Source organism: Trypanosoma melophagium (assembly GCF_022059095.1).
Source record: "Trypanosoma melophagium isolate St. Kilda chromosome Unknown ctg38segment0, whole genome shotgun sequence".
Lineage (NCBI taxonomy): Eukaryota > Euglenozoa > Kinetoplastea > Trypanosomatida > Trypanosomatidae > Trypanosoma > Trypanosoma melophagium.
The window spans coordinates 1-21,648 of record NW_027125175.1 but is presented as its reverse complement, the minus strand read 5'-3'; the positions used below and the strand labels follow the sequence as shown (position 1 = coordinate 21,648).

The 21,648-nt window shown below is 40.8% G+C and overlaps 12 protein-coding genes across 12 annotated transcripts; all 12 read right to left on the bottom strand.

The window, feature by feature from the left end:
- Nucleotides 1-522: 522 nt before the first annotated feature.
- LSM04_003170 (Helicase) lies at nt 523-2,424 on the bottom strand (the record flags this gene model as incomplete). Its single annotated transcript, XM_067334843.1, has 1 exon — nt 523-2,424. One exon carries the CDS (start codon nt 2,422-2,424, stop codon nt 523-525), a length of 1,902 nt encoding a protein of 633 aa, XP_067188283.1.
- A 947-nt stretch (nt 2,425-3,371) lies between these two features.
- On the bottom strand, nt 3,372-4,577 carry LSM04_004285 (Protein kinase domain; the record flags this gene model as incomplete). Its single annotated transcript, XM_067334729.1, has 1 exon — nt 3,372-4,577. One exon carries the CDS (start codon nt 4,575-4,577, stop codon nt 3,372-3,374), a length of 1,206 nt encoding a protein of 401 aa, XP_067188284.1.
- A 540-nt stretch (nt 4,578-5,117) lies between these two features.
- LSM04_007061 (Dynein light chain) lies at nt 5,118-5,390 on the bottom strand (the record flags this gene model as incomplete). Its single annotated transcript, XM_067334609.1, has 1 exon — nt 5,118-5,390. One exon carries the CDS (start codon nt 5,388-5,390, stop codon nt 5,118-5,120), a length of 273 nt encoding a protein of 90 aa, XP_067188294.1.
- Nucleotides 5,391-5,840: 450 nt separating this feature from the next.
- LSM04_007569 (uncharacterized protein) lies at nt 5,841-6,392 on the bottom strand (the record flags this gene model as incomplete). Its single annotated transcript, XM_067334494.1, has 1 exon — nt 5,841-6,392. One exon carries the CDS (start codon nt 6,390-6,392, stop codon nt 5,841-5,843), a length of 552 nt encoding a protein of 183 aa, XP_067188296.1.
- Nucleotides 6,393-6,900: 508 nt separating this feature from the next.
- On the bottom strand, nt 6,901-9,414 carry LSM04_007000 (Major vault protein; the record flags this gene model as incomplete). The annotated part of the gene is made up of 1 exon (XM_067334380.1): nt 6,901-9,414. The coding sequence occupies one exon, from the start codon at nt 9,412-9,414 to the stop codon at nt 6,901-6,903; it is 2,514 nt and encodes an 837-aa protein (XP_067188293.1).
- A 480-nt stretch (nt 9,415-9,894) lies between these two features.
- Nucleotides 9,895-12,423, bottom strand: LSM04_005037 (uncharacterized protein; the record flags this gene model as incomplete). Its single annotated transcript, XM_067334268.1, has 1 exon — nt 9,895-12,423. One exon carries the CDS (start codon nt 12,421-12,423, stop codon nt 9,895-9,897), a length of 2,529 nt encoding a protein of 842 aa, XP_067188287.1.
- A 553-nt stretch (nt 12,424-12,976) lies between these two features.
- LSM04_008901 (uncharacterized protein) lies at nt 12,977-14,716 on the bottom strand (the record flags this gene model as incomplete). Its single annotated transcript, XM_067334155.1, has 1 exon — nt 12,977-14,716. The coding sequence occupies one exon, from the start codon at nt 14,714-14,716 to the stop codon at nt 12,977-12,979; it is 1,740 nt and encodes a 579-aa protein (XP_067188300.1).
- Nucleotides 14,717-14,959: 243 nt separating this feature from the next.
- LSM04_004981 (uncharacterized protein) lies at nt 14,960-15,358 on the bottom strand (the record flags this gene model as incomplete). The annotated part of the gene is made up of 1 exon (XM_067334040.1): nt 14,960-15,358. The coding sequence occupies one exon, from the start codon at nt 15,356-15,358 to the stop codon at nt 14,960-14,962; it is 399 nt and encodes a 132-aa protein (XP_067188286.1).
- Nucleotides 15,359-15,702: 344 nt separating this feature from the next.
- On the bottom strand, nt 15,703-16,287 carry LSM04_009043 (Small GTPase superfamily; the record flags this gene model as incomplete). Its single annotated transcript, XM_067333928.1, has 1 exon — nt 15,703-16,287. One exon carries the CDS (start codon nt 16,285-16,287, stop codon nt 15,703-15,705), a length of 585 nt encoding a protein of 194 aa, XP_067188301.1.
- Nucleotides 16,288-16,561: 274 nt separating this feature from the next.
- Nucleotides 16,562-16,981, bottom strand: LSM04_001485 (uncharacterized protein; the record flags this gene model as incomplete). The annotated part of the gene is made up of 1 exon (XM_067333817.1): nt 16,562-16,981. One exon carries the CDS (start codon nt 16,979-16,981, stop codon nt 16,562-16,564), a length of 420 nt encoding a protein of 139 aa, XP_067188277.1.
- Nucleotides 16,982-17,250: 269 nt separating this feature from the next.
- Nucleotides 17,251-20,028, bottom strand: LSM04_005424 (uncharacterized protein; the record flags this gene model as incomplete). Its single annotated transcript, XM_067333705.1, has 1 exon — nt 17,251-20,028. One exon carries the CDS (start codon nt 20,026-20,028, stop codon nt 17,251-17,253), a length of 2,778 nt encoding a protein of 925 aa, XP_067188288.1.
- Nucleotides 20,029-20,310: 282 nt separating this feature from the next.
- LSM04_008232 (ELO family) lies at nt 20,311-21,054 on the bottom strand (the record flags this gene model as incomplete). The annotated part of the gene is made up of 1 exon (XM_067333593.1): nt 20,311-21,054. The coding sequence occupies one exon, from the start codon at nt 21,052-21,054 to the stop codon at nt 20,311-20,313; it is 744 nt and encodes a 247-aa protein (XP_067188298.1).
- Between the last annotated feature and the right edge of the window lie 594 nt (nt 21,055-21,648).

Here is a 21,648-nt window from a genome sequence, read left to right as displayed (position 1 = left end):
GAGAGAAGAGGGGTGGAAAGAAAACAACAGGAAGCGTCTCATGGGGAACTTTCTGTTGGTGGTAACCCCTATGATGCTTTGTTTTCCTTTTCTTTTTTTCTTTGGTTACCGCAACCAACCGCCGCCCATCACACACTTAATATCCTTTACTTTAATGTAATTTTTTTTTCATTTAGATTTCTTTTTTCCTTATTCCCTTTTTTTCTTTTTCTTTTCGTCAATATCAAGCGTAATTAAATTAGTTATCCATAATATTTTTCTTTTTCTTTTTCTTAATATTTCATTAAACGAAGAGAAATTGAATTGGATCACAGCACAGCTTTCTTACTTACACATGGTACTTTTCTTGTTTTCTAATTTTACTTCAAAAGATATACATGATGTACCTATTTATTGCCTTTCCTTTGTATTACACTTACCTTACTTTGTCTTCCTTTCCCGCACGCATATATATATATATATATATATATATATATATATATATATATATATATATACGTGTTGTAGTGGTTATTTCTCATCTTAATAACGTCTGTTGGTACCGCGATAGCCACCACCACCATTGCGATAACTACCACCACCACGTCCAGCACCATAAACACTACCACCATTGCGACAACCACCACCGCCGCGTCCACCACCACCGCCGCGTCCACCACCATAACCACCATTGCGAGAACCACTATTGAGTTCCCGTGCAATAATAGGGGGAAGGGCTTCAATAACGCTTAGTTCCATTCCACGGATAGGTGTGGACAAGATCTGATTTACATATTCCTCTGGTACGTCAAACACACACCCTGGGGCATCCTGTAGGAGTGTTATATCTCTGCAGCGTGTAAAAAGATTGTCTCCGAGATTGTTACGGAGAATACTGCAGAAAACCGGAATAGGTAAGGTGCGTTGTCCAAGCATTTGTATGGTTGCAGAACCTTTCGCTCCAGTGATAAGACCACGTTTGGTGATACTGGTGGTATAACCACTCATAACAGCCAAGGCAGAGGCAAGAATTTCTGTTGGGTCTGCGTCCTTAAGTAATTCCGCGGCCTGTTCCATAAAGAGATCTGTGGCATTACGTTCCACTCGTGCCAAATCTTCTGCGGCATCTCTTGCCACTGCCTTAAGGATTTCATCGCGTGTAGGGGCAGGAAGTACTTCAAACTTAATCTTTGCATGTCGCTCAATACGTTCTACAACATACTCATCCTTTGGTTGATGGAGCAATACACATACACCCTTTCGTCCGGCACGTCCAGTTCTACCAGCACGATGAATAAAGGCATCAATATCAGAAGGAGGTGCGCATTGAATGACGAGATCCACCATTGGGAGATCTAACCCACGTGCGGCAACGTCAGTAGCGATGAGAACACTGAACTTGTTTTCACGAAAGCTCTTCATAGTACTCTCACGTTGTTCTTGCTGCATATCACCATGGAGGCACTGGGAATCCAATTTACTGTTGTTAATAGATAAATCGTGACAATCCTTCTTGGTGTTGGTGAAAACGAGTGTGCGTCCATGACGTCCACTATAAACCTTAACCAAGTCTGCCAACATGGAAGAAACCTCACTAAAGTTACACTTGCGACGGTAAAATTTGATAGTGTTGGCAGTACGCATCGTACCTTGTCCAACCATATCAATGAATTCCTTCTTCTTTGATATAAAAGAACAAGTGTGAACCCAGTCTGGGACGGTAGCGGAAAACAAAAGAGTTTGGTGCTTTGGTTTTTCTGTTAAGGAACCATTCTGTTCTGCCACCTTTTGAAGAAGAAGTTCAATATCATCCTTAAAACCAATGTCAAGCATGTGGTCTGCCTCATCAAGACAAGCGATTTTCACTCGATCAAATCGCAACGTACCCTTTTCCAGAAAGTCCTTTGCACGACCAGGTGTGGCCACCACAACATCCACACCATTATACAAAACGCGTTCCTGTGTTGTGTAGGCCACACCACCGTAAAGCGCGGCCACAACAAAACCATGGCTGATTCCGGCAATTACATCACGCACCTGAATAGCCAATTCCCTCGTAGGACAAAAAACGACCGCGGCAGGACCACGACCACGTGCCAAGGGCTCTTCCATCTTTGTAAGTTTCTCCACAATGGGAATACCAAAGGCAAGTGTCTTACCACTGCCTGTGCGTGCCTGGACAAGGACGTCAACACCCTTCATAATCGCCTCAAAGGTGAGGGCCTGGACTGGAAAGAGTGATTCAATGCCTTGGCTCTTCAAGGCCTTGACAGTCTCTGCGGAGATGTCAAATTCCGAGAAGGGGCGACCGGTGGCAGCGGAGCCGTTGTTTGGCACATCAGCTTCAGCAGAAACTTCATCATTCGTCTCTTTGCGATGGCGCTTTTCCTTCTTGAACTCGCTGCTGCCATTTTGCTCTACTTCCTCACTTCTCCGTCGAGACATTTTTTCTTTTTAATATTGTTATTACTTTATTTTCCTCAGTACTCTTTCACGCACTTTGTTTATATACTAATGTATATATATATATACGTGTATTTCTGTGCTGTTTTGTGTTACTATTACACCCCAACCAATCAACAACAACGAAAAGAAAGACACAGATACACACAAATACACACAAATAAGGACAAGTACAGGCAAATATAGAGAAAAATAGCCAACAGTACAAGAAAAAAAATAGAGAAACAATGGGGAAAATAAATATATATAAATATAAATATAAATATAAATATAAATATAAATACATACATATACATATGTATATATGTATATATAAGCAGTACATAGAGAGAAGATGAACAAGAAAAAAAAAATGGCAGAGAACAGCTAGTAATAAAATACAACAACCCTCCCTTCCCATTTCATTTCCGAAGTCCAACTAGTACACACAGATACGCATAGCCACCATATAAGAAAAACAAAATATGAAAAATAAAATTGCTCTTGAAAAGAAAGAAAACTTTTCCTGTAACAAGCAAGTATCAGCAATGTTGTATGCTTACCATCAATGAGAACTGTCTTTTTGTACCTGTATCTGTGTGACGGGTGAGTGAGAAGGGGGAAAGGGGTGAAAAGAAAAAAAAAAGGAGGGAAGAAATGAGATATCAAGAAATGATGGCATATGAAGAACTTGCTTTTTTTTGTTTGTTTGTTTCTTTTTTTTTTTGCTTCTTTCTTGGTTTTGGTGCATCCGTGCATTCTTAGATGCGTTTAACTCCCTAGATGTACACACACACACACCTAAGTTCCTCTCTACGTGTTTGCACCGCAAACCACATATTGGTCAAACGACTGTGACTCTCTCAATCCCTCTCCCTCGTTCTCTCCTTCTCACTCTATTCCTTTCTTTATCCTTTTTCTTTCTTTTTTTCCTTTTTCTCTTTCCTGCTTTACTGAAAAAAACTAAAATATGATGTCACAGAGGAGCGCTGCGTGCCAAAAGGAACACTAATGCAACGACCACCCACAGGTGTACTAGTACTATCATATAATGAGTTCTCTGGTGGTTTCATAGCATCAAATGCCCGTCTGACATATTCGCGATCTCCCACAAGTTCATTTACTGGCATTGACCAGGCGTGTTCCATTCCCGGGATATCCACATCCTCATCGGTGTGAAACCATGAGAATTGAAGAGCCTCTCGTGCCCGTGGTCGTTTTGTTGGGTCAAAATGCAAAAGATCCCGTGTTAGTTGTATAGCCTCCGATGGAACATTACTCCATCGCGGTTCTGCAAATAGTGGCCCAGCCTCCATTTCCTTTACTAGCTGCATTTTATTACCAGAGTGGTGAAACGGTAATTTCCCACCCAACATGACATATAAAATAGCACCAACGGCGTACACATCCATGCGGGGGAGAAGATCGGCGGTGGTGGAAAGTTGACTGCTCTGCGTGAGACTCTTCACCGTCTCTGGTGCGGCGTAGTTCAGTGTTCCACACGGCGTCGCAATAAGAGGGCTGTCACAGTGGGAATCAAGCGACTCTACCGATGATGATCGTCGCGGGGCGTGCAGTGAAAACCGACCGCCGCCTAAACGTGGACGGGCTGTCGTTTTTCGTGCAAATGCCCTTGCGAGACCAAAATCCACAAGTGTCACGTGATATTGACTACCCTCCATGGGTGTTACTAATATATTCTCAGGCTTGACATCACGGTGTACCACACCAACCTCACTGTGTAAGTAATCCAGGGCTTGTAGCAATTGCTGCACCACTGACCGCACTTGCTGTTCGGAAAAAACGGTATCACGTAGAGCTTTGAAGAGTTCGGTACCATCCACATGATTTGTTACAATAACGACATGAAGCGGGGTATGAAAATAATCCAAAAGACGAAGACAGTTTCTGTGTTTAATGCGACGAAGTACATCCACTTCATTAATGACATCAAGGCGCATCTTCTCAGAGGTAAGATCACGCTTATTAAATACCTTAAGTGCAACAATTTCTCCTTGTCGGATATTTTCTCCATCTACAAGACTTACAGCCTTGAAAACAGAGGCAAATGTCCCACGACCAATAAAGTCATAAATGTCGTCCGTCTCATACAGCTGGTCAATGTGACGCTCCTCACGGAAGGGAAAAAGTGACATGCGCAAGAAGGCGTAAAACTTCCCGACGATTTTTTTTCTTTAAACATAAGAGTATACAGAAAATAGTAGTAGAAAAGAGGAAACACGATAAAATAAATAAGAAAAAAAAAACAATATATAACATTAAAAAAATTCAATCCATTATGCAGGGGGAAACAAAAACAAACAGGAATATAAAGAAAAAAGAAAAAAAAATTACATAAATACAAGTGAATGAATAATTCAGTGTAGGTTTGTGCCAATGTCGGTGTATCTGTAATATTACTGAGGACGAAACAGTAAATAGGCCCCACAATAATAAAAAAAAAACGAACACAAAGATAAATATAAACACACACACAAAAAAAAAGTGTAAGGAGTGAACATCAATAATCCACGATCAGTATCTCTCCATCTGTACATCTCTCTAGACCTTCTCTCAGGAAGAAAAATAAGGAAAGAGAAGGCGAAATACTGCCGACCCCTTTCGCCCCTCTTCCCTCTTCACACACACACAGACAAAGAGAGAAAAAAAAAAAGAAAATGGAACAGAAATCACATTTACGTGACCGTCTTCCATAGGAGAATGGACAATTGACCCCACGTGATGTAAATGTAGCCTTTTGTCTCGTGTGTCACATAGGAGCCAAAGTTCTTCCCAACAGCACAATGCCAGATGCCCTTGTACTTTTTTTGAAACTCCCGCTTCACAAAAGACGCCACGGCAGCCTCAAGAGACTCCGTTTCAAAAGCCTGAATGACGAGGTTGCGGGCTTCCTCTTGCATGTCTTTCGTCATATCGGCATTTATGTTAAACTCTGCCAACTTCGCCATTTTTCTTCTCTTCCTCCTTCGCTTCTCTTGCTTTATTGTCTCTCTAGTTATGTATATGTTCCTACCCGTTAACACCACTTTACTAGGGAAAGAATACACATACACATCGTGTGAAAATGACACACATCGCATGCAAAAATATTTTTACAAAAAAAAGGGGAAAAAAGAGCAACAGAACATAAAACCAAAGATGAATAGAGAACACATGTGTACATAGATCGAGTAAAAAAAAGAGAAATAGTTCCCTTTATTATTATAGGTTTTGCTTTCGTTTTCGTTAGCGATCATGCCCCCTTTTCGTTGTTGTTGTTGTTGCTGTTTTTCTTCTTGTGGTTGTTTGTTGATTTTTTTTCTGTCGAAATACGTGAGACACATCTGTCATTTCTGTGTGTGACTCACACAGTAGATCTAGTAGCATATCAAGCCCACTCTCACACCTCCCTTCTCTTCTCATGACTTCTCACCTCTTTGGACAAGTAACTGTACAGTTGTTTTTATTTCCTGCACCTGCTGCCTCAGTTCTTCTGTAGCAAGAAGTCCTTTACTTTGTTCTCGTGTGAGAGCGGCAACAGCATCCGCTAACGCACTGTAGTGATGGGCGAGCAGACGATTAGACTCCAGCAGTCCTCTGTTCACCTTCTCAAGTGCGGCATTCGCACCTTCTAATCGTCTGTTTGCCCACAGCAGTCGACTACTTCGAGTTCCAACTCCCCGCACGTTTGTCGTTCCATACAAACGATACCTATTGCGGTATCCACCCCCCCTTCTACCAAACCTATCGTTGTCGTTATCATCATCATCATTATTATTATTGTTGTTGTTGCTATGATTGTTTTTATTTTGCGTTTTCTTCTTGTTGTTGTTATTGCTGCCACTACTTCCTTGCTCACCACGTACATTTACGTCTGTGCCCTCCACGCTCCACTGCGGCCGCGACTCCTTGTTTATCTCGGCCTCCAGTCCATGGTCCACGAAGCTGCCCAGGCTGCTCTGGTCATCCATGTCCCCCTGAACCCTCCGTGCACAGCAGCAACAGAAGTGAGAGGAATAAAGGTAAAAAAAAGGAAGGGCGATAGGTGTGCACCAACCAGAAGGACTGATAGAAATAAAGAGAGAAAGAGAGGGAAAAGAAAAATGAAAAGAAGAATAGGAAGATGAAGTGTTTATATCATTTACGCATTACACAAAACCCCTGATTTGTGGGGCTTGTAATAATAAAAAAGCAAGTAAAAGTAAAAAAAAAGAATTTGTTTGCCTCCTTTCCTATTTCTATACTTGCTATGTGTTACCTTCCTTTCCACTCACCGCCTCCTCTCCGTCCTTTGTTTCCTTTCTTTTTAATGAAAGCCATACTTTACTTCCCTTCATTACGGGCTTGAAATCCAGTTGCATCCACACCACTTGCATTCCTCTCATTCTCTTCCTCTATCTCTCTTTCTGCAACTCTCCTTTCCTATATCTTTGATAAGCAAGAAGTTAGCATTAAAAAAAAAAAAACGAATATGCCGCACTATGTACCACGATCCTGTGTTAAGCCACCAAGCATACCCTGGGCGGTGTTAAACAAATTAACAGGAGATTTCCCATCGGTGATAAGGTATCCCTTTAGACCCAATCCTCCAAGCAGTTTCGCCTGTAACTCCGGTCCAGCTTGTGCAATTGCCACAATAGTCTCACGTCCAATAGCATTAACAGTTCGTCGAATCCGCTCCGTTTCGGTCTCTGCCACTTGACGTGCTTTTGCAATCTCCAGTTCATTCTGTCTCTTTGCAAATTCCAGCTCAAGATCATACTTTTGTTTTTGCTTTTTCAATTCAGACTCTGCCGTTATTCGGTACGCCTTTGCCCGCATTTGTGCCTGCTTTAATTCCGATTCCACTTCGATAAGCAGTGACTCTGCTTTAGCTTTTGCCTCTGCCACTGATTGACCACTGGCTTGAACAGCTTCACTTTCCGCTTGCAGTTCCAACCACTTTGTCTTTGCTCGTTCCACTTCAATTTTATCCAATAACTTCTGCCGCTCCAATTTCCCTTTGGCCTCTTGATCTTTTCGCTCTTTTCCATGGCGTGCAGCTGCCTCCTGTGACTTTGTAGTGATTTCAATAGCAAGTTGAACAGACTTTTGTAAACTATCCCGCGTCTTGGCATCCGTTGGTTCAACAGATTGAATATCAATATTTGTTACTACCAGGTTATTGGCAGCGAATCGAAGGACATCTTTAATTTCACCACTTTCATTACAACCAAAGACTGCCTCACGAATAATTCTTGCAGAGTTTCGATGAAATGAATCAAAATCTTCAGCCGCCACGGCTCCTCTAACACGTGAGGCAATTGTCTTACAACAGTCACCCACAAAATCTGGTACGGAAAATATTTTAGCATCAGGTTTTTTACGATCCACATCAAAGTACCAATTATAAGACAAGTTAAGTTGTAAACGAGCATGATCAGATGTTTCCACAACAATACTATCGCTTGTAAAACGTGGTCCCAAAAATAACTGAAGGCATTGTAATACATTAGGCCTTTTTGGTTTTTCCCCACTTAGTGAAAGTACGGTGAATTCCTCATCAGGAGAAAGAATAACCAAGTTTGGACCAAGTACCACACGTGGCTTTTTCTGCTTATAGTCATATATCTGTACCGCCGCGTTATGTTGAACATTAAAGCGAACAATAAGATGTCGAACGCGTGAACTTACAAAATTACTATTCATTCCAATATGTTTACTGCATCCATTACGAGAGGCCAACAACTCTTCCACCTCTGTGGAGAGATGCTTCTCCCATAGCACCTCATGTTCGTTTAGCATGTATGGGCTACCTATTACGGCCCGTACTACCCCAGTTCGAGTATCCATAACGTATATACCTTCATTTTTGTCTAATGGAATAACACTCCGTTGCTCCAATACGCGAACATTGAGATCAGGGGTGTATTCAGTAACACCACGCAACATCCATGTTTCTCCAGCACGACGCAATTGACCATTTTCCTCAAAATCTTTCACAGCTTGAAGCAGTAGAGCTTCATCTTCTCCAATAGCTCGTACTGATTCAATACCACCTATCAACTTTTCCCCTGGGTGAAAGAAGAAACTGCATTCTCCTCTGCGTACTTCTCGTTTACCAAACTGATTCAATCCATCATTTCCGACAGGATTCTCAATAATGCAGCATTGTTTTCCAGTCAGAACAAAAGCTGACACAGTAGAAATAAGTTTTTCATGCACATCAGGAATATGTACAGGAGAGTCATCCTTTGTTATTAACCATTGTTCTCCGGCTTTACGAATCTTACCATACACATCTGTAAACGTGCGACGAGCTTCAAGATGAATACCTTTAGTTTCAGTTAGTATAATACCCTCTACAATACCCAAAACCTGTTCCTCTACAGCAGGAAGGTATGCTCCAACAGTCTTGTGTAACCATACCTCCCCTGCATTTCGAAAAATACCATTACGATCAGTAAACTCAACCAACGCCTGAAGATGTAATGCTGTGTTTGGAGTAATAGTGTATGCGTCAACTTCTCGAATAATTTTAACTTCAACACGTGGAATATATGTTTTCGGACCCTCCTCCATCCATTCCATACCAGCTCGCACCAATCCACGTGCACTATCTTTAAAATCGCAAATGCATCGGACGTGGTAACCCTTGTTAATGGGGATTGCCTTTAATTTAAATAACCATTCATCATTTTCCTCCTTAAGAATTTCACCGGGTTCTAGGGGAAAAGGTTGCTGTTCAAAACGTATTTCTTCCATTCCCATACGCAACATGACACTATTATTCTCATCCAACTGTGGTTTCCCAGATTCATCGCGTACACAAGGGTTCTGAACCACACAATAACACCTCGGGGGTATAACAATACAAGGTTTTGGTTCAAAAAGACATCTTTCATTTTCTTTGCGTGTATACACCAACGGACCCACAATGCATCGCGTTACATTTGTATTGTTGTCCAATAAATGAACATAATAGTGTCTCTTTATACGTATGATATCCCCCATTTTGGAGCGTAATAGTGTGTACGTATGTATATAAATAAATATATATGCAAAAATGTATGTAGCTATTCGCAATGATAACTTAAGTTATTTTCTTTCCCTTTTCCTTTCCTTTTCTCTTTCTTTTTCCTTTTATTTTTCTTTTTGTTTTTTTTGAAAAAAGAAAAGAAAAAATGACGGTTCATAAAAGTGGTTTCTTTCAATGTCAAATCAATGATAAAGTCACCAGGAAGAAAATCTAGTGTAAAAAAAGAAAAACAAAACACTAATAGTTTAAAAAAATAGAGGAATCTATCATCTTCAAGGAGACAGCAATACTTTTCTGAACCATGCTTGGCCAAGAGCCCCCCTATCACTTCAACAGAAAAACAAAACAAGAAAAGGGGGAAAAAAAAAAAACAATCCCTTTATTTTCCTTCTTTTTTTCGTTTCTTGCCGTATTATTTTGAAAAAATGGAAGGAAAAAAAAAAATGAGAGCCCTATCACTGCTTTTGAGAACGCTGCAGTTCCCTGTAGAGGTGTTGGATCAGTTGATCACGCTCGCGTAGATCTCGTTGAAGCCGCTCTATTTGTTCTATGTGTTGTTGCCCCGTCTCACGCATTCGCTCCTCAAAGCGCGATTGCATCATTTCTGCTCGAAGTTGCAGTTCCTCTTCCCGTGAGGCTGCGGATGCGTGATGTGAACAGTACTCTCGCAGGCCTCTTGTCTGTACGGCCAATTCCTCCTGCATTTGACCCATCCCACGGAGATCACTCCGCAAATCAGAGGCACGAGCGGCAATCTTTTCCATGAGAGAATACAAATCATCCATCTGAGTTACCATTTCCGTTGGTGGGAGTAAGTGAAAGTATGATTTTACCTCCCGAGATTTATGCAGGAGGGCATGAATGCAGCGGTCTACTGCCATGAGTTCCTCATCTGCCAAATTAATTATTTCCTTGAGGGAAGAACGCCGTCTTTCTACACCCTCAATCTCAATCGATAAAATAGATCGTCGCATCTTCGCAATAGATAATACATGGCTCGCCTCATCTAGAGTAATTTCTTTAAACATACGGTCCTTTAACCGTTGGGGTAAAATTTGACGCAGAAACAATGGTTCATCCTCGTAGGAGTTTTTATCTTTATTGAAGGAAACAATAGGATACCTTCCCAATTCTCGCACTACACAAGCACCCAGCTCATGTTGTCGAGAAGCACAAAGATCCCATACGGATTCTGTCACAATGACTTGACCTCCTTGTGCCAAAGAACACGTGTGAATGACTTGAGAAACAGCCCGACCATAATAATGACACCGGTATGAATTACCACTTGGTATACCACTGGGCTCCACAAACACATCACCCGTATGAATGGCCATAGATAGACGTAATCCACGAAATAACAAGGTATTTTCTATACTATACTCTTCCTTACCCCAAGGGCCTCTTAAAAGGGATTTTGGCCAAGGTAAATTCATTAACCACAATTGCGATTCCACACCAAAACGACAAGCAGCAATAGGATCATCAAAAGCTAAAAGCATGGATGTTCCATCGCTGAAACATTCATAGCCTCCATATTCCACCATTTTGGGTCGTATCGCCGTATTCATAAGAGCTACAGCAGCTCGTGCAGTTTCTCCATCTTCTGCCCACATATGATTTCCTTTAAAAACACCCAAACAGACAAAGATAACATTTTTTCTTGGTGGTTCAACAGATCCTATGTTTGCCACCGCATCTTCAAGGTCATCACTGAAAAAGTAGAGGCGTGATAGTGTTCTATTAAGAAATTGCTTAGTTTCTAAGCATCTCTCTTCAATTTCTCTAAAGGCCCGTGAAAGACGTTCTTGTTTAGCAGTCAAATCATCAAGTGCAACTCCAAAATTTGGTTCCGTAGATGGACATTGAATTTCATCAAGTTTTGTGTACTTTAATTGAAGTAGACGATGAACGATACGTTCTAGTGTCACTTTGGCCGTGGGATCTTCAAGAATAGCTCTCGGGGCGTATAATGAAGGTGCTTCAAGCAGTTCTGGGTCATGCGGCTCCACAGCCTGCTCCGGTGCATATTCAATAAATTTGGTGTAGAAACCATCAAGCATGCGAAGAATGTACGTATCCCACTGTTTAAAGTGTACCAATAATTCTTCCTGGTTAGCAAGAGCCACAGATAGTTGTTCTGTAGCACGACGAGAATCTTTTAAGGCGGTAGCAAGTTCCTCTCCAAGTTTTTTCTTCTCAGCTTCTAGTCTTGTACGTACTTCGTCTACACGTTCTTCAGCTGCTCGAATACGTTCCTTGTAATCGGTTTCAATACGATGAAGAAGATTTTTAGATGCTGCCACTTCTGCTGCACTGCGTTCCTCTGCTGCTCTATGATTTTCACGTACAGCTTTAAGCTCATTTACCAATTCTTCCGTTCTAACCTTACATAATTTCTCTACATGTTCCAGTTCTCGCTCTGCCGCTTTTTTAACATCATCAACTTGTTGTTGATAAATTCTAGTAAGTTCTTCACACCGAGTATTTAACAAACGTGTCTCATTACGTAAATGGGTTAAATCTTTTTCCTGCTGCGTCTTTAGTAAGCGAATTTGATGTTCTGTAGATGTTTTCAATTCCTCCTTTTCTTCCTTTACAGCCGCTAATGATGTCTTTAGTTGATCCATCTCTTTTTGCATTTCTGCCACTTGCATCTTGGCTTTCTCATTCACAGCGTACTCCAAATACTTGGAATCTTGTTTGGCATTTCCGAGTTGCGTTCGTAAAGAAGAACATTTGCGTAGGAGTTCCTCAATCTCCTTTTCTTTTAAGGCCAATGTCATTGCATGCTTTTGTGCACTTGTCGTTCGCCACGGACGCTCCAACTCTGGTCGGTGAAAGAGTTCCTCTCCCCGTTGGACACCCGTTAATGTCTTGAGATATGTGCCAGGAATGCGACTGGCGCCATAGACACCAGTCAATGGAACAGCGCCGGCGGCCGTTGGGGTTTCCCACTGATTGGACGGTGACTCACTCGCCATTCGTCTCTAGAAAACTAAAGAAAAAAGAAAAAGAAAAAAGACATAGTAAAGGATTGAAAGGGGAAACAAAACAAGACAAAAAAAACAACTACACACAGATATCTATATATATATAAACAAATCGAAAAAGGAAATGAAAAAGAAAATATAATTGGGCAAGACAACATAAACACAGACACACACACAAAAAAAAAAAAAATAGAGACATCTAGTGCAAGGCAACACTTACATTCATACCATTTGCAGTAAAAAAGCACTCAGCTGAAGTCACAGCATTGGGATATAGAAAATACATAATATGTACATCAATACATATATATGCATATATATATATATATATATATATATATATATATATATATATGCATATGCTTTGTTCCACTTTATCTCCATACCATTTTTTTTTTCATTCGCCCTACACTGATTCTCTGCCTCTTCTTTTTTTTTCGTTTGTTTTTTGTTCTGTACTTCTGGTTTATTTACTTTTTCCTTTTCTCCATTGTTTACATGCAAATGCAAGGATATCGTATTCCACCACCCCATTATCCTCATTCTACAACTCGTATGGAATAAAGTGAATCTCAAGTGTTTTCTTCAATCGTGAAACTTCATCTTCGACTGATCGAACCTCCTCACGTCGCCTCGCCTCTGCGACACGTAGATCTTCTCGAAGCGCCTCAATCATTTCTTCCTGGTTCACGATACGGGCCTTTAGATGAGTTTCGTTTTCTAGGGCCACTTGATCTTTCAATTCAATTTCCCTTGTCAGTTCCCCAATCTTGTCACTTAAAATCGCAATAGTTCCCTCATTCGTTGTTGTTTCACCCTCAATAGTCTTGCGATGCGGGATAAAATGAGCATCCAAGAGATTGGAAAGTCGCTTAATTTCCTCATCCTTTGCCGCCGTCGTGATGTCAAGACTGTTCTGTCGATCTTGAAGCGATGACTGTAAATGAAAGTTAGATGCCTTAAGTGCTGCCATTTCCGAAAGAAGCTGAGCCTCTCGTTCCTTTGCACCCTCTTGACTTTGTGCAAAAGTGTGTCGAACAGTGTAAAGTTGTTTTTCTTTTTCTTTTGCCTCATCGGTTGTTCGTGAGAGTTCCGTTTCATGTAACTGTCGTTCGTGTAGAAGTTTCTGTTGTAACTGAGACATGACTGTGCGGTTGTTTGAGATTTGGGCATTCAAAAAAGTAATCTTGTCAAAGTTCTCTCGTTCCTTTCGTCTTAGCAAATTTTCCAATTCTTCCATTCGTTTCTGGCTAGCCTCGAGTTCAACTAGCGTCGTCTGTAACTCCTCCTCCAGACTGGCTTTGGCATTCTGTGTCGCCTCACTTTCCATGGCGTTCTTCTCATGTAATGCTCGAAGTTCAGAAGAAAGATACTCAGAATCATGTTTAACTTGTTCAAGTTGTAGTTTGTAATCACGCAGTATTCCATCAGACTCGAGTTTAATATCCATATTTTCCTTTTTAAGAGCCTCAATCTCATCTTGTAATCCGGCACACTTTGTCTCTAGTTGCAAAACCTCTTCCTTTGTCATGTTTGCACGTTTTCGTTCCTCCTCTAGATGATCTTCATATCGTCGTTTGTTTTCGTCAAGTTGTGCATTAAGCATTTGCATTAAAGTAACATTCTTTCTGTCATCTGCTTCACGTGATTCTACAACTTCCTGTAGAGAATGGTTCATAGCAAGTGCCTTCTCTAACTCTCGTTCAAGATTCCCAATTATCGACACTTGATCCCGTATTTCTGCCTCTTTTGCATCCATCGTTATCTCCATCCCTTCCCGATACTCTGCATGCTCTGTCTTGGTAACGCTTAGATCCGTCCTCAGTTCCTCCATCTCATCTTCAAGAGCTCTGATATTCTTTTCAGCCTCTTCTCGTACACTGCGAAGCTTTAGCTCTGCGTTTTGTCGTTCCTGCAAAAGTAATTTTTGCTTATCCTCAACCTCCACGCGAAGCAAACTTACCTCGTTTAACAGAGAATCTCGCATGAGAACAAGTTGCTCCACTTGGCTCTCTGACGCAGCACGTTCATCGTGAAGAGATGTAGTGAGTTGTTCCACTTTCAACATAAGCTCCTTAACCTTTCCGTCCTTCTCTCGAATAATACGAACGTTTTCCTCTTTCCACAAAATAAGACGTTCCTCCTGTTCTTCTCGGTCACGTCGATCATTCTCACGCTTCTGAATCTCTTCTGCCTCATTTTCCTGCGTACGAAGCTGCTGAAGACGGAGTATTTCAGCACTCTCCTGCTTCTTACCTCCCTTCTTGCCCTTTTTTGGAGCCATTCCCTTCTGCCTTTTTTTCTTGAAAAAATAAAATAAGAAAAAAAAAGATAAGAAGAAAAAAAAGTAAAATGGTAAAAAAAATTTTTAAGGCAATTCTCTATACTCATATGCTTTTCTCTCTCTCTTTGTGTGGGCGTGCATGTGCGCATGCATGTTTCAGCAAGGTTATGCTATGCAAGACCCAAGTTAGAGACGCAGTTACCCCAACTGAAACTTTTCCTTTTTTTCTTCTATACGTGTCTATCACAACTGCAAGTCGCTAGGTAAAGGGGGTGTTCTTATTTTGTACGTGTAGAATGACGTAGACTCGGCCATTCTCCTTTCTCCCTTACACCTTCTTATTTGAGCTACAGCCATACGCAAGCGTTCCAAAGTAGTAAGTAGACTGCTATACGTTGCAGCAGAGCAGTATACACCACTTGATTTTATGTGATCGACCAATCGATTAATATCCATGCATAACTCACGTACATCAACTTCCAGGGTGTCTATCAAAAATCCTGCTTCTAGTCTACTCACCACTGTTTCTAGGCTGGTGTTAACTGTGGATAAATACTCAGATGGAGAAATACCACCAATAGAAGAAATCCACGACACACCCCTTTTATCAGAGTTCTCATACTTGTAGTCTTCACTTGTCATCTATGCAGCTTTCATAAGAATGCCTTTAATACAATAACGATAAACAGCAGAAGAAAAAAGAAGAAGAGAAGGAGGAAGAAGGGGGAAAGTCTAAAATAAAATATGAAGGATAAAAGAAATTAAGACATATATATATATATATATATATATATATATATATATATATATATATATATATATATATATATATAATATAATATTTCCTTTCTTTTTTTTTTCTACAATTCCCGCATTGCGTCAACGCACAAAATGCTGTCAAAGATGCCTAACTCTACTAACGACATTGGAGACAAAAAAAACATTAAAAATAGGACGCTGAATATATTAGGGGAGAAAAAAAATTCTTATGAATTTTGCAGATACTGCGAAAGCCAACGAAAGGCATCACCATATCCGACCTTCTTGATTACACTGCACATAAAAACTTCGAGAGGGCGAACTGCTGCATCGGTTACTTTGTTTTGCTTGCCTGTAGAAAGTCCGGTAAGACCCATTGCAGCAATAAGATGTTCTTCGGAAACTGCACGTGGCATGTCAATTTTATTACCAAGAATGATAAAAGGTGTCTTAGCAAGCTCTTCTGTCTGTAAAAGCATATCAAGTTCTTGTTTTGCTTCGGGAAAACGTTCGGGGTTAGCAGCATCCACAATGAAGACAACACCGTCAACCTTCGTGAAGTAATCTTTCCATAGTCGGCGAGCCTCCAAATGACCACCCATATCAATCGTTTTTAGTTTTATTCCACCCAATGTGAGTTCTTCAACATTTGGATGAAAAGTGGGTCGGTGGACGTGTACCTGGTCTGTGGCGAGTTTTCCGAGGAGTGTTGTTTTACCGGCATTGTCGAGTCCGAGGAATAATATCTTCCCCGTCTTGTTGCTGAAACCAAGGTAGGACATCATGCCCCAGAACCATGAGAACCATCCCATTTTTTTTCTAGGAAAGTATTTGCGAAATATAAAAGTAACGGTAAGTAGCACAATAAGAAGAAATAAAAGATAAGAGAGATGGAGAATCCAGGAAACAAAAAAGTAAAGAAAGTACAAAACAAGAAAGCATACATACCTACCTACATACACATACACAATCATTTCTCAGGTAAACTTTAGAACGTTGAATAAGCAATGAAAAATCAGACTATACAGTAAAAGGAGGGGGGTGGTTGAAAGAGTACTACCTTTCCCCTCACCCTTAACCCAGAAATTATTTCTTCAATTTTGACCTACCTTTTGGTCGTGGTCTGTGTGTATTGCACCATGGACGATCATTTTCAACATCCCATTGTCTAGAATAAGTTAGGAGTTTCTGCTCTGATTTCATTACGGCTTCCATATTTGTGAATAATTTCATAGGCACTCCCTCACAACAAGTGTGAAAATGATCCTTTCGGTTAAGAGGTACAAAAAGCGTTCGTTTGCATGAGCTGCATCTTTTAAGAAGAACATGCTTCATCTTTAAAAGTCTTGTGGGATCATCTGGGTTATTGCGTCTGTAATCCCCTCTAAAGTACCTAGGATCGACCATTTGCGGGCGACCATTAAGATTTAGCCCTGCTGGTCTACTTTTCCATGGATTAAAAGCGGTAATCCGAGCGCGATAATTAACCCCAAGCACCCTTAGCATGAAAACCTGAGGGAATTCGAAGAAGAAGAAGAAAAAAGGAAGGGAAACAGGAAAATCTATAAAGAAAGAAAATCTAGATGTATTTATTACTATTACTATTATTATCGTAGCTCATGGATTACACAGCGCATGAAAAAAAAAAAAATAAATAAATAAGTCTACATTTCTTTTTTCTTCTCCCTATATCTATATGGTCAAATAGGTAATCTCTGGTCTGGGATCTAGTCTAGAATAAAGGTCGTTTGTAGACCGTGTGAACCGAATCTCCTCTACTCTTTTCGCTGACGTTTCTCTACGTGATTCCTCTCTTCATGGGAAATCACGTTAACATCATGATCACGCAGCGTCAACCTGCTCTTTGCCTCTTCAAACGTTTTGATGGTTGCTTGGTCCATAGCCGAAACTCGTGCTCCTGATCTCTTCGATAGCTCATCCAGCATACATTTTAGTCTGTCAAAGCTTCTTACCCAATAGTTCACCTCTTCGTTGGCCCGTTCTATTGCCTTCATTGCCCAATCCTTTTCAGTAGCTCGGTATCTTTCGGCTTCTTCACGCTTTGCCTTAACTTCCTCTAGTGCTTCCTTGTACTCCTTCTTCCGTCCAAGCTCATAGTCCAAGCTTTTTCGAAGTTTCTGCAGCTTTTCCTCTATTGATTGACGGTTTCGCCTTTCGGTATGCAGTAAAGAGAGAAGTTCCTTTGTTCGCTCCCCTTCCGCATTACAGTGGATCAAATGCTTCTCCGACATAAACTTTATCTTATGTAAAGCCTCATCCCTTGCTTTCTCTGCCAATTCTCTTTCTTTTTCAGCAGAACGAATCTTAAGAAGGAAGTCTTCTGACTGATTTGCAAAGGATCTCTCGGTTTTTGCCAGGTGAAGCTCCATATCGCTTAATTTACCTAGTAGATGCGTACACTTCTCTTCTGTATCCTTCTGAACTGTTTTTGAGACATTATACGCGTCCAAAATTCTCATATTTTTACTGTCATGAAGAGAATTAAACTCGTTAAGCACAAGGTCTGTTTTTTCTGATAAATATGTACAGAAATAATCACAAAACAAGACAACTGACTCTTTAGTATCATTCAGCCACTTAGTACATTGTGATAGGTAAGTAGCTTTTTCAGCAGCAGTAGACCTCTGTCGAATAAGATCTTCGGCTTCAACGAGTTTTTCAGAAAGAAGTCTTTCAACATTCTGAAGCTCCTCACACCTTCCTTGATGCAGATCCACTTCTTTCTTCAGTGTAGAGATAGTTTCCTCATATATATTTACTTTTTCTTCAAGCGTTACGATAGTTCTTTCCCTTGTAGCGATTTCGTTTACCTTTTCAGCTTCATGTTCCTTAATCAAATGGAGTTCTTCCCGCAAAGCTGCTTCAAGAATAGTAAATTTATTCTCACCAGCAAGCTTTTCAGAACTCAATTCCTTCAGAGCATTTTCTAGGCGAGAAATCTCTTCAAAGTATACTTTGAGAAACGAGTTTACCCTTATAGCATGTATCATAAGAGTATCACATACCTCTTCTGAGCACTGTTCATATAGGGTATATCTGCAAAGGTTTTCTTCAAGGTAAAGTAGGTCCTGAGAGAGTTTATTTTTCTCATTCTGTAAATTTTCACACTCCCCACGAAGTTTTACTGACAAATCAGAATCTTTTAAAACCTTTCCGTACAGCTCTTCATTCCTCATATTGGCTTCACCCAATTGTTTTGTTATACTGTTGATCACATTTTGCCTTTCACTAACTTCAGACTCTAGATTTTTAATATCAGCGCGGAGACTCTCAATCTTGTCTTCAAGTTCAGACTTCATTAACACCACGGCTTCATCCCTCATTTCAAAAGATGCCTTGACCTGCTGTAGTTCATTTTCAAAAAGTAATTTCTCCCCCACGAGAGTTTTCACTTCTGATTGTGCTTCAGACAATGCATCTTGTACACTCTGTAATTGGGTTTGTAGTGAGTTAACCTGGTAACTTCCATCTGTTCGATCTCTTTCGATTTTTTTCAGATCAGCTGTCAACTGACTAATAGTCAACTCTTGTTTCCGTAGTTCGGTATTTTTTTCTTTCAGCTGCTCTGTAGATGAAAGTAGTTTCGCACGCAAATCTGTCACAATTTCTTGATGCTTCGTTGCGTTTTGAGAAGCATAGTCAAGATCACGGCGCAATGTCTCTATCTCCAGTTGAAGAAGTTTGTTTTCCTTTTCACACTCACGTAAGTCACATGAGATTTTCCCAACACGACCTTTTTCTTCCATGTTAATCAGTTTTGTAGCCTCAATTCGTTGATTAAGTGTTGAAATAGTATTTTGAAGATTTTCAATGGTATCAGATTGCTTTGTAACCTGTATTTCAAGTGCCTTGATTTCTTCGTCTTTGGAATGACAAATTTCTTGCCATTTGGTGCCTGCTTCATCCAATTTAAATACCGTTTCATCTCGAGTGTAGATGTCATTTTGCAGTGACTCAATGCGAGAATGCAAAGCAGCGATCTTTTTCTCGGTAGTCTCAGAAGCAGATTCTAATCTTGAACAATGCTCCTTCTCACGCTGGAGTTGTTTCAATAAATCATTCCTTTCAGTGTTCAAAGCTTCATAATCAGATTTTAACTTGGAGAAAGCATCTCTTGATTCCTCTAAATCTTTTTGAAGAGCATCATTCTCTGCAATCCATTGCTTTTCAGCCTCACACCATTTCGCAATAGAAGTATGGGCATCACGACGAATCTGTTCCCTCTCGCACTCTATTGCTGTCACACGCTTTTGTTCTCCAATCAAAGCAGACTGTTTTTCTGCGAGCTCCTTCTGAAGCATGTGACATCTATCTTCCAGTTTCGCCTTTTTCTTTTCTTCCTCTACAAGGGTAATCATCTCACGTCTCAACTCAGCTTTATCCTGCTCCAGCTTGGCTATATGGGCTAGCTGGGTTTTGATCTTCTCCTCAAGTTCACGGGTATAGGTCTTCTCCCGTTGTAGTTGAAATTCTATGTGTTTCTGGCTTGCCTTTACACCCTGGCGACCATCGCCTTTGGCTGGTGATTCCATTACTTGAAAACTCTGTAGGCCTAACCATGTAGGAAAACGAAAAATAGAAAGAAGGAAATAGAAAACATTATAAACCATGCCAAATATATACATATATATCCTGATTTCACTAGTCTCACGACCCCAACGTACTATAGATGGGAAAACTAGAAACGAAAAAGTCAAGAAGAAAATATAATGATGTTTACCCATGTGTCCAAAGTTAAAATCTTCCTCAGAAAGGCTACCAAGAAAAAGAAAACCCCTGGGCCACAAATACCTAATGAGAGAATTATACCCTGCCTATTTTTGATTTCTCTTTCTTTTCGATCCACGATAAAAATTCAAAAAAAGAACAAGAAGACTTGTGTGGTACACCATCTGAAGAAGACACCAACGTATGGTGAATTGATTGTCGAAGAATGGAACCAAAATAGACTGTAAAATGCAGAGTCCAAACTGGAACATCTGAATCTTGGTTAGAAGATACTTTAACGGATTCTTAAAACCAAAAGAGGTCCAAAGATAATGAGAGTACATCAAAAAGTGTACAGCTGAATTAATCCAGGCACCAAAATAAACTGTCCCATTGCCCATGCCATTTCGCAAGAGAAGTCCCCATATAAAACCTATGGTAGTATGGTGATAAAGGTGAAGGAATGTCAGTTGGTCATCCTTCTTCCTACAAACCATGAATACAGTATCCATCATATCCAAGTATTTGGTACAATAGTGGATAAATACCCACAATTCAATATGCGCACAAAAAAGTCCATTGAGGTTAAAAACTCCGTTTCTTAGGTATGGGGAAAGGTTTATTGCCATAAGTACCGAAAGAACAATCTGAATAATGTTATATATAACCATAGGAACTCCCACATCCAATGGTCTTCGGCTTTGCATCCATCGTCTCAGCAGGAACACAAGGGCAAGATAGCACAAGTCACCGCCAATTAGAGCATACCAAGAAACAAAAGGATTCAGTTTAGGGAAAAAACAAAGCGACTCCTTCCCACTGCAGTGCACGGATTCCACACAGACCCCCATCTCCTCTACACTGAAAGTCAAAAAAAAGAGACCTTAAAGCAGAAAGGTTAAAAAAGAAGACATACAAAGCAAAAGAAAAGAGTGAACAAGATCACAATTAAACCCAATGTTCCAATAAACTAAAAAAAAAACCGCATCCCCCCTCTTTTTTTATCCCGTTTAGCCCACACCAGCGCCAACAAGCACAGACGCATTCGCAAACACAGGCAAGAAACCGACCACCAGGCACGGGCTTCCCACCAAAACAACCGGCCCAGAACTTCCGACACGTAGGGAAGCAACGGGTTCGTGCGAAAGGCCTTTCGGCCCGGCCTTCGGAAACGAACGGGCCGCCGGGCGACAAAAAAAAGCTTCCTGGTTGGGGCGGCCTGCCGGTGGGCCCCCTTCCTTTCCTCTGCGGCGAATCTGGGGATCCTGCGGTTCCCGTCTCTCTTTTTTTTTTTTCCTCTTCCTTCCCCCGCTGCGCCTTGGAACCTTGGCGCCGGCGAGGGCAACGTTACTTTGAGAGAGTCTCTTCGGCACAAAAGGATGATATGATGAATGATTGCCCCATCATTAAGCCATTTAAGGGGACCACGTGCGAGAGCGGTGATG